The 14,939-nt window shown below is 41.4% G+C and overlaps 1 protein-coding gene across 2 annotated transcripts in view; it reads left to right on the top strand.

Annotated features, from left to right (window-relative positions):
• Window positions 1-12,200, top strand: part of PARP4 (poly(ADP-ribose) polymerase family member 4) — a 94,232-nt gene extending 82,032 nt beyond the window's left edge. For both annotated transcript variants that reach the window (XM_014347394.5, XM_034936467.3), the window contains 3 exons: window positions 1,682-1,781; window positions 6,548-6,680; window positions 11,819-12,200. In XM_014347394.5, coding sequence (XP_014202880.4) covers window positions 1,682-1,781; window positions 6,548-6,680; window positions 11,819-12,014 — 429 coding nt within the window. In that variant the 3' untranslated portion in view covers window positions 12,015-12,200. The remainder of the gene's footprint in view (window positions 1-1,681; window positions 1,782-6,547; window positions 6,681-11,818) is intronic.
• Window positions 12,201-14,939: the final 2,739 nt, after the last annotated feature.

Genomic DNA, 14,939 nt, shown 5'->3' with positions numbered 1-14,939 from the left:
CAGGAGCCTAGGAAGGCTAGAAGCAAGGAGCCAGCAAGTCTAGACACATTCCAGAGGACATTACGCAAGCCCTGCCTCAGTTTCCCTCCCAACACTCAGCTTTTTCCCAACAATAGTACTCCACAGGAAGTGGCTGAACATATCAAAGAACAGCACCTGGTACCAGTTCTCTATGGGTTGGTACATATTATCACTGCGGTCATTTTTCAAGGTATTGCCATAGATTCTTCAACCTGTGCACCTGCCTAGGGCCACACCCTGCTTTCTGCTCCCTGTGTTGGTTTCCCTAGGGTCTTGATTCTGTCTCCGTTGAGGTTAATATCCCCAAGCTCAGGCTTAGCACATTCTCCTGTGCATGTGATGGGGCAGGCAGATGATGGGGGTTGCAGGGAAGGTAGTTTTAAAGTGCATGTTTAATATAACAATTTTATGCTTAGAAAAAACTCATTTTCATGTTTCAGACTACATCAGGGTACATTTTTATGTTAAACCAAAGGAATCATGCTGGAGATCTACTGTACAATACAGGGCCTATGATTGACAATCCGATGTGGTATACTGAAGCATTTGCTAAGAGGTCTATCTTATGTTAAGTACTCTTTCCACAAAAGGGAACAAAACAAAGCAAAAGGGGTGGAAGGAAAGTTCTGGGAGTGGTGGCTAAGTTCATGGCATTGATAAGTGATGGTTTGATGGTTTCACAGGTGTATATTTAACTCCAAACACATCAAGTTGTATACATTAAATATTGGTGACTTTTTGTATGTCAATCATATTTCAATAAAGTGGGGTTTTTTTAAAGAGGGAATCATGCGTGACATATACTTTAAAAGCTTGAGAAATACCGGTTCAATGCTCATTGCTAGTTGACAACCCAGTAGGGTGACTATCGTTAACAATACATTGTATATGTCAAAATAGCTAGAAGAAAATATTTGAAATGTTGCTGACACAAAGACATGATAAATGTTCAAGCTGATGGAGATCCTAAACACCCCGACCTGATTATTTACATTCTATGCATGTATCAAAATATCATGCGTATGTCAAAACACATACAAGTATTATGTACCAATAAAAAATGAAATGAAGCATTGCTAGAAGGAAAAAAGTACCATTTAAAAAAATCTCGGCCAGGTATGGTGGCTCACGCCTGTAATCCCAGCACTTTGGGAGGCCGAGGCGGGTGGATCATGAGGTCAGGAGATTGAGACCATTCTGGCTGACACGGTGAAACCCCGTCTCTACTAAAATAAAAATTAAAAAATCTCTACCCATGAGCCTCTTTCCACACTTTTTATAAGCGCCACCAGATATGTAGTGTTCATAGCATTTATGAGGTTCCAAACAATACTATGTCACTAGTGTATGAAGAACTTTATTTTACAGTAATAAAAATGTTAGAAATGCCTTAATTAACTGAAATAAATGGAAACATTTATCACATAACTTCTTTTTTCATTTAATTTGTTAAAGTTTTATTTTAGATGCAGAGGTACATGTACAGGTTTATTACATGGGCATACCGTGTGGTGCTGAGGTTTGGGCTTCTAATTGTCTTGTTGCCCAAGTACTGAACATACATTTTTCAACCCTTGCCCCACTCCTTCCCCCACTACGTAACTTCTTATGTGATAAAATGTGAATAACATAACTTATATTTGTTTCCTTAATTTTGTAGGATGGCTTCTGGAAACTTACACCAGAACTGGGACTTACATTAAATCTTAATACAAATGGTTTGCACAGCTTTCTTAAACAAAAAGGCATTCAATCTCTAGGTAAGGCACTATGTTTCCATTTATTAAGTCATTATTTTCATTCATTAATAAGCATGCTCCTAATTGTTATAAACTGTTTTGTAAGCTAGTGTATTAATGTAATAATTATGAAAGTTATATTCGAATGGAGTTATATTTAACCATTAAAGGAAATGGGAGATGGGTTTCTAGTCATTTTTACCACTAATTAGGGTATTATCTGAGCAAATTTATTAGCATAAATAGCACCAAGTGCTGTAAAAAAAATCTCAGAAGCTTAACATGGTAATCAAAGATTACTTTTTTGTCCATATCACAGTCAAGTATTGGTCAGGAAGAAAGTTCCACTTATGTGGTCATTTAGAGACCTTGACTCCTTCCATACTGTGGCTCCACCATCTTCAATATATGTCTTTAAAATTATCCTGGTAAGAGAGAAGAACAAAGATTACCCTGGCATCATCCCCCTGCTAGACAAGAGGAAGAATACTAGTCACATAGCCCCATCCATGTACGAAGGCCTGAGAAATGTACTGTTAAGCTGCATGTCCAGGAGGAGAAAAGAGCTCTGATGAGCTCCTAGCCAGCCTCTGCCAGAGGCAGTTGTTCAACCTCTGGACCTGTTTCCTATCATGACAACAAGGGGATAGATGAGGAAGTCCTGAGCATCCTTGACCCAGCAAGTGGTTTGAAGGTCAAATGCTAGCCCTAGGACAGGAGCTGTTGTTTGTTTGTTTGTTTGTTTTGAGACAAGGTCTGGCTCCATTGCCCAGGCTGGAGTGCAGTGGTACTATCTCGGCTGACTGCAACTTCTACCTCCCAGGCTCAAGGGATCCTCCCACCTAAGCCTCCTGAGTAGCTGGGACTACAGGCACCTGCCACCATGCCTGACTAATTTTTGTATTTTTTGGTAGAGATGGGGTTTTGCCATGTTGTCCAGTGTGGTCTCGAACTTGTGAGCTCAAGCAATCTGCCCACCTTGGCCTCCCAAAGTGTTGGGATTACAGGCATGAGCCACCATGCTCAGCCTGGAGATTTTTTTTTTAAATAAAATACACATTATTAAACAACTAGCCAATATTCATGGATAGATAGAGCAGCAGCGTCTCACTGCCCCACCATCACCTCTAAAATGCCAGAGTTTTCATATTCCAGGCTGGGTGGGTGGGCAAATGCATAGCCTGTTTGACCTGCACTAGGCCAAAAAGGGGTGATGACAATTTACGTGAGGAGTGAGTGCTTATTCCTGGAATAATAGAAGAGCCTCTATCTGACTAACTCTCCTGCCAATAACAGTTATTAACTTTGAATAAAATATTTAAAACCATTCTTTGAAGGCCAGGAGAATAATCAAAAACAGGCAGAAACTAGAGTGAACATAATCTTTGAAAGAAAGAAAGCCAACTAGGTGGGCTCCACACGTATCCAGCTTGTCACGTAAAGGCATTTCTCAGCTCATGAGACACAGTGGGATGTTTGAACTAAAACAGAAAGTCTTAACGGGATGAGGACATGGGGTTGGAGTTTAAGGTTGCCAAAGTGGCTGGAAGTTAAGGATTAAAATCCTATAAAGGAGGGAACCACAGAGCAGGGAACTCTGAAATCTGCATCCAGATACCCCTCGGATCCTTGGCTGTCTCCTAAACTCTACATATACAGGAGCAACCTCAAGGAATCCAGAAAAAAGCAACAGCTGGGAAGCTACAGAGCTAAGCAGAGATTTCAGCTGCTGCCTAGTACTGGCCAGAGTTTAGAGTTCAAGTGGCACCAAATTAGAGAGACTTTATGAATATCTTTCCATTGAAACCATAAAAGGGTCATAAGGATCATATCTCATGATCAAGGACTATACCCCAGGACATAGGGATAAGCCAAAATAGACCCATCCTAATAAAGCCTAAAACAAAGCCTACACAGGACCCACCAGAACAAAACTGAACACTCTTTAGAGTAAGATAGCATAGCTGAGAGTCTCTACAAGGTGTCATTTTTAATGTTCAGTATGGAATGAAAATTTAATAACATACGAAGAAGCAGGACAATATGATCGTGATCAAGGGGAAAATGGGCTATAAATGCTGACCCACAGATGACCCAGATGTCAGAATTAGCAGACACAGACTTTAAAACTGCTATTAAAAATATAGTGAAGGATTGACTTACCAGAAAAGGATGGAATGGGTGAATAAATGGCAGAATCTCAGCAAATAGATGGAAACTATAAAGAAAAACCAAATTAAAATCCTAGAACTGGAAAATATAGTATCTGCAATGAAAAGGTCATTGAATGAGCTTAACAACAGAATGGACAGAACAGGAAAAAAATCATTTAATTCAATTGACAATGCACTCAATAAACTTACCTAAACTGAAATATAGAAAGAAAAAAATAGAATGAAAAAAGAACAGAGGAGCCAAGACTGTGGAATGATATCAAAAGGTTTAACATTTGTGTAACTAGGGTTTCAGAAGGTGAAAGGGTAGACAGAAAAATATTTGAACATTTTTGTAAAATTGATCAAAGACAGCACCTTCCAGATCCAACAAACTCAGCAGAACTCCAAGCACTATAAATACAAAAATGACCACGTTTAGATAGGCCAGAGTCAAACTGTTGAAAACCAAAGATAAGCCAGGCATGGTGGCTCACACCAGTAATGCCTGCACTTTGGGAGGCCAAAGGGGGCAGATCATTTGAGCTCAGGATTTCGAGACCAGCCTGGCCAACATGGTGAAACCCCATCTCTACAAAAATTAGCCAGGCATGGTGGCGTGTACCTGTGGTCCCAGCTACTTAGGAGGCTGAGGTGGGAGGATCACCTGAGCCCTGGGATGTTGAGGCTGCAGTGAGCAGTGATTGTGCCACTGCACTCCAGCCCAGGTGACAAAGTGAGATAAAAATTCAAGATAAATATATTGTCATGTGAGGCTGGAGCTCATGGAAGAGGTCAGAATTGGAAAAGGCTGGGAAAATTCTCAACGTTAGTAGTATTTAAAGCCTGGCTCTGGATGAGATCACCCAAAGAAAGAAGGTGGACTGAGCAGAGCAGGTGCTAGGACCAGCCTGCTGCACAGCAGGGTTTAGTGTTCAGACTGGACAAGAAACAGCAAAGACGCTGAGAAGGAGCGGCCTGAGAAACAAGAGGAAAACTGGAGAAAATTGAGTCACAGATGCAAGGGGATGGGATTTCACGGATGTGCCTTATCCATGGGCTTTTCCTATGTTTCACTGTATTGCTCCCTATTATCTGCATTATTTTTCTGTAAGCGTGTGCTTTTCTGCCTTTCTTCGTCTACGTAGAGTCTCAAGCTGTCTTTTTTCTCTGATTTGTTTTTATATCTCTGTACCCAACTTTGTCTTTTATCCTCTTCTTCATTTCTCTTTTATCATCCCCTCTCCTTCTGAATTTGTTTTTTAAATGATGCTGATACACATTAGGTATTTCATCAGTTTATTATTTATTATATTATTCTTGGAGTTGTATGTTGCTTATTATTAATATTGCTTAAAAATTAACATTTTGTAAATAATACTCAAAAAATAAGCCACAAAAGAATCCAGCAAATTAAACTGCTTTTGTCTCCATTGATTTTCTTTTGTGGACAATGGATTGGTTTTGTTATTTTGTTTTTAAAAATGTATTCAATTCCTTTTTCCTCTATTAAGAACATTATATTATTTAATAAAAGCCCACTTACGAGCAGTTTTGGCTACCTCAACGATGTAAAATTAATGGTGTATATGCAGATATGTGCATACTATGCCAAGTCCTTTTGTCTTTACTCAAAAAAAGTAATTGTATATTCTTAATTATAAGACAAAGATTTGGGTTTTTCTTTTCTTCCCTAAAACCATTTTTTGGCTATGTGTCGTGGCTCTTGCCTATAATCTCAACACTTTGGGAAGCCAAAGTAGGAGGATCACTTGAGTCCAGGAGCTGGGGGCTACAGTGAGCTCTGATCACACCCACTGCACTCCAGCATGACAGAGTGAGCCCCTGTCTTCTCCAAAAAAAAAAAAAAAAGAAGCTTGGATTTTTAAAATGAAAATGGGTTGTTAATTGAGTTCAACACATGTAAACATTCATTTTTCGATTTTGATATTTCATAATATAGTAAAATATCTTGGATACCTATAGGAACTAACCACTAGAAATAATTTGATACACCAGTGTAATTAGTCATATCTGTTGTTTATCTGTTGAATATTTAGGTTTACTCTTCTAAGCTATTTGTAACAGGAGCCTAAAAACTGGATTTCTTTTAGTGAACTTCATGGCTCTTTGGTTATTGAAGATGGCAAGTGAGGGGCACTCTGGATACAGTTCAGTTTCCTGACAATGATCAGGATAATATCATAGGCACACGGGTCTAACTGTCCTCATTTTTTATTTAAACAGCAAGCCATTTAAGGACCTTGAAGAGTATTAGAGTTTCACGATCTGCTCATGTACTGTGATTTAACAGTATTATAATTCTTTTTTTGTTTTTTTTTTTTTTTGAGACAGAGTCTCACTCTGTCGCCCAGGCTGGAGTGCAGTGGAGTGATCTCGGCTCACTGCAAGCTCCGCCTCCCGGGTTCACGCCATTCTCCTGCCTCAGCCTCCCGAGTAGCTGGGACTACAGGTGCCCGCCACCCCCGGCTAATTTTTTGTATTTTTTTTTTTAGCAGAGATGGAGTTTCATCGTGTTAGCCAGATGGCGTATTGTAATTCTTTAATGAGAATTTTATAAACAGGCACAGTTTGAGATGCAGAGTTTACTTAACGGAGTTTTTTCCCCTTTAGGTGTAAAAGGAAGAGAACGTCTCCTGGACATAATTGCCACAATGCTGGTACTACAGTTTATTCGCACCAGGTTGGAAAAAGAGGGAATAGTGTTCAAATCACTGATGAAAATGGATGACCCTTCTATTTCCAGGTGGCTTTAACTATAGTATTATGCAACTTATTTATATTTTCAACTATTTATTTAATAAACCTTAGAAACAGCTATAGGGAATTATCTTACATGTGTACACTACTTTATAAGTATGTAGCAAGAGAATTTGTTTGCAGGCAACAGCTTGCCCACAGTCTCCTGTGGCGGGCAGGGCTGATGTGGTATTTGTGCCTTGGAAATGGGCTCAAAGAGTTTCAGTGCAGCTCCCGCTGGAGCCCGGTGCTTCTGGCTCTGGATGTGGTACTCTTCACTGCAGTGTGCTGATCCTGGGTGCCTCCAGAAGAGCCACAGTGTGACTGTTCGGCCCAGCCCTGTTCCCAACAATGGCAGGGCCTGGGACAAGAATACAATACAAGTATTTAAAGTTTATAACTTTATAGTTTATAACAAGTGTTTAAAAGTTATAAATCAAACTAGCAAACTATTAGATTAAATGTGTTCTAATCTCCTCCCTTGGCAAATACAACTTCATAACCACCTGGAAGGCCAGGTTCAAATTCAGCCCTTGGTTGACCCCAGCACCCTAAGAGGGTTTGCCTGCACACGTGAATACCCCACCCCACCCATCAAAATGCCATCCAGACCCCATGCCAGTGCCCCCTCACACCAGCCACCTTGTAGCACCAGTGAGATGGCAACGCTGTTCAAACTCAGGATGACAGACCAGGGAAGACCCTGGAAGTGGACTCAGGGCCGTGTGGTCAGGGATGCTGGAGTTGCAGGGTCTAAAAAGGAAGATATGGGCTCCGGGGTGGGCATATTCTCTTGTCCCTACAGACCCCCCACCCCATGGCAAGAGGGTCAAGACCAGAGTAGGATCCCTCTGAGAGAGAGAGAGATATATATATATGTATATACACACACACACACACACATATGCACACATGCGTACACATATACACATATACATACACATGTAATTGGCTTATGTTCTTTTAAAGGCAAGATAAGGGGAAAACTAATCAAACTAATAATATTATTGCTACGGGGATTTGATAGAGGGGACAAAGATAGAAGCTAGGTTTCTCCTAGTGTGCTTTGTTTTGCAGTTTTGACTTTGGAACTGTGTAAATATTTTACATAATAATGCATAAGATTGATATTTATTTATTTATTTATTGAGACAAAGTCTGGCTCTATCGCCCAGGCTGGAGTGCAGTGGTGCAATCTCAGCTCACTGCAACCTCCGCCTCCTGGGCTCAAGCCATCCTCCCACCTCAGCCTCCTGAGTAACTGGGACTACAGGTGTGCACCACCACGCCCTGCTAATTTTTGTATTTTTGTAAAGAAGGGGCTTTGCCATGTTACCCAGGCTGGTCTGGAACTCCTGACCTCAAGCAATCCTCCCGCCTCAGCCTCCTGAAGTGCTGGGATTACAGACATGAACCACTGTGCCCATCCTGGGAATTAATTTAAGGTGAATTTAAAACATAGTACTGGCCGGGCGCGGTGGCTCACGCCTGTAATCCCAGCACTTTGGGAGGCCGAGGCGGGCGGATCACGAGGTTGGGAGATCGAGACCATCTTGGCTAACACGGTGAAACCCTGTCTCTACTAAAAAAAATACAAAAAAAAAAAAAAAATTAGCCGGGCGTGATGGCGGGCGCCTGTAGTCCCAGCTACTGGGGAGGCTGAGGCAGGAGAATGGCGTGAACCTGGGAGGCGGAGCTTGCAGTGAGTCGAGATCGTGCCACTGCACTCCAGCCTGGGTGACAGAGTGAGACTCCGTCTCAAAAAAAAAAAAAAAGAAGTACATAATTTGACTATATCTCTCTAGTGGGATAGTACCTAAGGATTAAAAAATATTACAAAGAAATCTCACTGGGAGTAGTCATGGTGTTAATAATACTTTTGATTTGTTATTTTGGAAGGTAGATATTAATATTGTTAGAAACTAATATGTATAAAATCAAAGAAGTTAAACAAAACCCCTTGATTTCTAAACTTGAATTAGATCAGAGAATAGAGGAACATGTTACTTGACACCATGGAAATGCAGTCAGCAAAGTCTGGAATGTGGGGAAATAAATGGCAAGAGAAAAATAAATGGCAATAGAAAAAAAAGGTTGAAGAGCAGAACCTGTAAATAAACCTTTAGAGACATATCAACCAAAAGCAAGGGTAGACCTTGTTTAGGTCCTGATACAAACAAAACCCACTGCATTTAAAAAAATGAGATAGGAAAAATTAAACACTACCTGGATATTTTATGATATTAAAGAAATATTGATAACTATTTTTTAAGTGTCATGATTAAGAAAAAGTTCTCAAACACAAAACAGGTGTTCAGGAAGTTCTGGGCTAGGCAAATTGGCTCATGCCTATAATCCAGGCACTTTAGGAGGCTGAGACGGGAGGGTCACTTGAGCCCACCAAGATCAAGCCCAGAAGTTTAAGACCAGCCTAGATAACCAATGAGACTGCCATCTCTACAAAAAACTTTTTGTAATTACCCAGGCATTGCTGGGCACGGTGGCTCACACCTGTAATCCCAGCACTTTGGGAGGCCAAGGCAGGAGGATTGCATCCAGGAGTTCAAGACCAGCCTTGACCACATAGCAAGACCCTGTCTCCACAAAAAAATTTAAAATTACCCGAGTGTGGTAGTGTGTGACTACTCAGGAAGCTGAGATTGGGGGGATTGCTTGAGCCCAGGAGGTTGAGGCTGCAGTGAGTTGTGATCGTGCCACTGCACTCCAGCCTGGGCAACAAAGCGAGACCCTGTCTGAAAAAAAAGGAAAATCATAATTTACTATATGTAATTTATACTTCCATTTTTTAAAAAGCAATACCTTCTCATTAGTTTGCCAAGAAAGATGAGAATTTGTTTTTCTGTTTTGGGAGTTTTCTTTTTTGTTGTTGTTGTTTTTATTTATTTATTTATTTATTTATTTTTTGAGGCCAGATCTCGTTCTGTCACCCAGGCTGGCGTGCAGTGGCACGATCTCGGCTCACTGCAACCTCCACCTCCCAGTTTCAAGCAATTCTCGTGCCTCAGCCTCCTGAGTAGCTGGAATTAGAGGTGTGCACCACCATGCCCAGCTAATTTTTATATTTGTGGTAGAGATGAGGTTTCTCCATGTTGGCCAGGCTGGTCTCGAACTCTGGCCTCAAGTGATCTGCCTGCATTGGCCTCTCAAAGTTCTGGGATTATAGGAGTGAGCCACTGCACTAGCCTATTTTTTGTATTTTATTTTAAAATAAACCAGTGCCATTTGCCAAGAGGATTAATTAAATAAATATCAAAGAAAAAAAACTTTGAACAGCTAGGAGGTGGGACTAAAAAATTAGTATTTGACTTAATAGGCACATCCAAAGAAGCATTTATTCTATTTAGATCATTGCCAATTATTAATATTATAGCTGTTAAAACAAGTATAAACTTTGAACCTGCTTTTGAACTGTAATATCACAAAGATTTTCAAAATTGATCAAGTATATTCCAGCATATTGCTCTTACTCCATTACTGCTACTGTGCTAGCAAAATGGTTTGTTGGCACTTGAGTACATAAGACAAACAATTTTAGGCCAGACACGGTGACTCACAGCTGTAATCCCAGCACTTTGGGAGGTTGAGGCGGACAGATCATGAGGTTAAGAGATTGAGACCATCCTGGCCAATATGGTGAAACCCCGTCTCTACTAAAAATACAAAAACTAGCTGGGTGTGGTGGCACGTGTCTGTAATCCCAGCTACACAGGAGGCTGAGGCAGGAGAATCGCTTGAACCAAGGAGTCAGAGGTTGCAGTGAACCGAGATCGTGCCCCTGCACTCCAGCCTGGCGACACAGTGAGACTCCATCTAAAAAAAAAAATTAAATATTTTTTATTTCCTGTTTATTGCATATTTGAAACTTTGTTCTATATTTTCTATTTCAGGATGTACGTAACGTTGATGCAAGAGCACATTATATGGGGGTGTAGGCACAAGATTTTCTTGCTAGCGGAATGTGAACCAAAAAGTGTAGAGGCCAATCAGTTAAAATATTCAAAGCCAGTTTTGTTGTTTTCAGCAGTTAGTAACTATCAGTAGATGAATATTTACTAGGAAACATTGGTCTTTTAACCACTTTGGGCATGCTTCTTATTTAGTATGTTCATCATGATTTAGTATCATGACATTCAGCGAACATTTATTGAGTGCCTACTGTGCACTAGGGACTAGTAAGCATGTTAAATTTGTAAGCTTTGTTAATTTCCACCACAAACCCATAGGACCTCGTTATTCTCATAATTGAGGAAACTGAGATTCCCAGTGTTGAATGAAAGCCACACAGTATCACATGGCCAATATCATGTGATTGCAGAGTCAGGACTCAAACCCAGCTCTTAACCACCACGCTATACTGACGGCCCTTTCCCAGTTCACAGGGAAAATTCAGGAACGGGGAGAGAATTTTCAAAATATTAAGTTTCCCCATAGAATTTTCTGAAGAACTTTGGTGTATGTTGCCACTTGTTCACTAACAAGTTCTAGCAGATGACAGAACAAATGAGGAAGTAGCTAATTAATATTAATGAACAACCTCAGAATTTTTCTGAGTGTTGAATAGACTTGAATATTCAACAGTCTCAAATATTTGACACCATTTAGTGGACACAGACTTGACTCGATATGCTTATTCTACCAAGTTGTTCCTGGTTTACGTGACACAACTGAATGTATGCCAGTTTCATGGGGGACTCTCAGATATTCTGAAGGTACCTAATCAAGTCAGTACAGTGGGAAGGAGAGAGAAACAGAAGCCTCATTTGTGAAATAGTACTTGAGTTTGTGCGTGAAGAATGGATAGGATTTAGACTGAGAAGCGTGGAAAGGGGACAACCATAAACAACTGTAGAGAGGCTGGAACGTGAGCTGTGCTGTAGGCAGCAGGGATGCCTGGAGGCACGTGGAAGCCAGGAAGTGGTGGGCACAGGACACTTGACAATGCAGTGCATAAGCTCAAGGTCAGACGGGTAGAAGAACTTCCATAAGATGTCAAGGAAAACTGCTTTTATTAAATATCTTAATTTTTGGCAGAATCATTTTGTCTGATATAATTTGATGGGTTTAGTACCACATTACATTTCACATGTTATATTCTGAAATCTGAAACTTTTTTTTTTAATCTAGGAATATTCCCTGGGCTTTTGAGGCAATAAAGCAAGCAAGTGAATGGGTAAGAAGAACTGAAGGACAGTACCCATCTATCTGCCCACGGCTTGAACTGGGGAAAGACTGGGACTCTGCCACCAAGCAGTTGCTGGGACTCCAGCCCATAAGCACTGTGTCCCCTCTTCATAGAGTCCTCCATTACAGTCAAGGCTAAGTCAAATGAAACTGAATTTTAAACTTTTTGCATGCTTCTATGTAGAAAATAATAAAATGATAATAGATACTTATAATGAAACTTCATTAAGGTTTCATTCAGTGTAGCAATTACTGTCTTTAAAAATTAAGTGGAAGAAGAAATACTTTAATCAACTAACAAGCAATAATAAAATGAAACTTAAAATATTTCAGTTTTCTGTGTCTCATTTTTTTTGTTGTTTTTTTATGTATTTTTTTTTTTATTTTTTGAGACAAAGTTTTGCTCTTGTTGCCCAGACTGGAGTGCAATGACGTGATCTCAGCTCACTGCAACCTCTGCCTCCTTGGTGCAAGCAATTCTCCTGCCTCAGCCTCCCGAGTAGCTAGGATTATAGGCACCTGCCACCATGCCCTGCTAATTTTTTATATTTCTAGTAGAGATGGGATTTCACCAGGTTGCCCAGGCTGGTCTCGAACTCCTGACCTCAGGTGTTCCACCCGCCTCGGCCTCCCAAATTGCTGGGATTACAGGTGTGAGCCACTGTGCCCGGCCTGTTGTTGTTTTAGAGATGGTCTCAATCTGTCTCCCAGGCTGGAGTGTGGTGGTGCAATCATACCTCACTGCAGCCTCAAACTCCTGGGCTCAAGGGATAGTCCTGCCCCTGCCTCAGCCTCCCAATTAATTGAGACTACAGGCATGTGCCACCACACCCAGCTAATTTTGGGGTGTACTTTTTGTAGAGATGGGGTCTTGCTGTGCTGCCTAGGCTGGTCTTGAATTTCTGACCTCAAGTGATCCTCCCACCTCAGCCTCTGAATGTGTTGGGATTACAGGCATAAGCCTCTGCACCCAGCCGGTGTTTCAGAGTTTTAAGGTGATGAGAGATGCTTCTGGATAGTCCTGGGAGCCTGTGTCCTTCTCACATTCAGGAGTCCAGTGGAAAGCTGGCTCAGCTGGACTGAGCAATCTGAGAAGAAACATGATCTTTTGTAGGGGATCTGTCAGGGTGGTGGGAGAAATTATAAAAATTAAGTTGTAGGAAATAGACACAAAACTTCTTGGAAGGCCAGGAGGTTTGCATAGCTTCAGTAAAAGATTTGGCTGAAGGCAGCTGAATTCTCTTAAAAGCTTAGGGCATAGATACATAGGAATGTAGAGGATTTTATCTAAATGGCTTGTTTACTCATGTGGTCCTAAGATCAACCTTTGATCATCTGCAGGCATGTGACTGCCATCTACTTGGGAGATCAGCAATGTTAATTACTCTCTAGTGGTGTTTACTTGAGACCTTTGTCCTTAAATCTGTACTGAATAAATGTCTGGAGCCTCAGCCTGTCAGGGCCACGGCTGCTGACTCTTTACAGCACCCTCCTCAGTGTCTGGGAGCTGCCCAGTCCCCTAGCCTGCTGTTTCATGGGATACCTGTGTCTGAGTGCATTTCTTCATCCGTCACACGGCCAGGGTATGGAGGTTGGACCTGGCAAGTTACTGACACAGTTTGAAAATTATACAGGATTTGTTGTTGAGTTGGATATTTTAGTCAACATTTATTAAGCCCATGCCTCAGCAGTAGTTGACTTTTGTCTAAAGGGAGAGAAAGAAATTCTAGTTTTCCCAAACGTCCAAGGCTCCATCCAAAACATGCTGAATCAAGATTTCCAGAAGAAAATCCTGGCAACTTGGATATTTAATAGGTGCTCCAGGTTATCAAGCACATTAGAACACAATGGCCTAGGTGCTGTATCTCAAAGTGTGAGTCTGTGGGCTGGCATTGTCTCCCTCACTCAGGAGCTCATCAAGACAGGCAGAATCTCTGGTCCTGTTCGAGGCTATTGAATCAGAAGCTGCATTTTATTTAGCAAGGGCCCCAGGCGACTCCTGTGCACATTTATAGTTGAAGGGCTAGTGGACTGTGGTGACAGGAACATATTTGGTGCTTGTGCAGGGCCTTGTTCTAAGAACCCATGATGCTTGTGCACAGTGGAGCATCCCATCAGTCCAATTGTTGGGCGAAAAGCTGAGGCAACACTTGCTAGTCTGACATAATATAAAGAGTCTTGGAACATGTCCTGGGTCCAGAGTTTGAAACCTCTTGTGGCCTATGGAACACCAAGCTCTGTACTTAAGAGTGGAAGGCTGCCCTGCCACACTACAACCTAAGCCCAGGGCATAAAACCCCTCGTGGCTTGGATGGAATCCAGGGCTCAGGGCATAAAACCCTTCGTGGCCTCTGGAATGTGTCCAGACTTGCTGGCTCCTTGCTTCTTGCTCTCCCAGGATCACAAATTGATTGTATCTTCAAAACAACCCCATTAAAAATGGGCAAAAGATATAAACATACACATCTCAAAAGAAGACATACCAGTGGCCAACAAACATATGAAAACATAGAACTACCATTTGACATTGCAATCCCATTACTGGGTATACATCCAAAGGAAAGTAAGTTCTACCAAAAGGACACATGCACTGTATGCTCTTCTCAGCACCATTGACAATAGGAAAGACATAGAATCAACCTAGGTGCCCATCAATGGTGGACTGGATAAAGAAAATGTGGTATATATACACCATGGAATACTACACACTCATAAAAAAATTAAAATCACGGCTGGGCGCAGTGGCTCACGCCTATAATCCCAGCACTTTGGGAGGCTGAGGCGGGTGGGTCACCTGAGGTCAGGAGTTCAAGAGCAGCCTGGCCAACATGGTGAAACTCCATCTCTACTAAAAATACAAAAATTACCCAGGCATGGTGGCAAGCACTTGTAATCCCAGCTACTTGGGAGGCTGAGGCAGGAGAATTGCTTGAACCTGGGAGGTGGAGTTTGCACTGAGCCAAGATCATGCCATTGCACTCCAGCCTGGGCAACAAGAGTGAAACTCCATCTCAAAAAAAAAAGAAAAAAGAAAAGAAATTACGTCCTTTGCAGTATCATGGAT

Source organism: Pan paniscus, chromosome 14 (genome assembly GCF_029289425.2).
Source record: "Pan paniscus chromosome 14, NHGRI_mPanPan1-v2.0_pri, whole genome shotgun sequence".
Taxonomy (NCBI): domain Eukaryota; kingdom Metazoa; phylum Chordata; class Mammalia; order Primates; family Hominidae; genus Pan; species Pan paniscus.
This window is presented reverse-complemented; position numbering and strand designations above follow the sequence as displayed.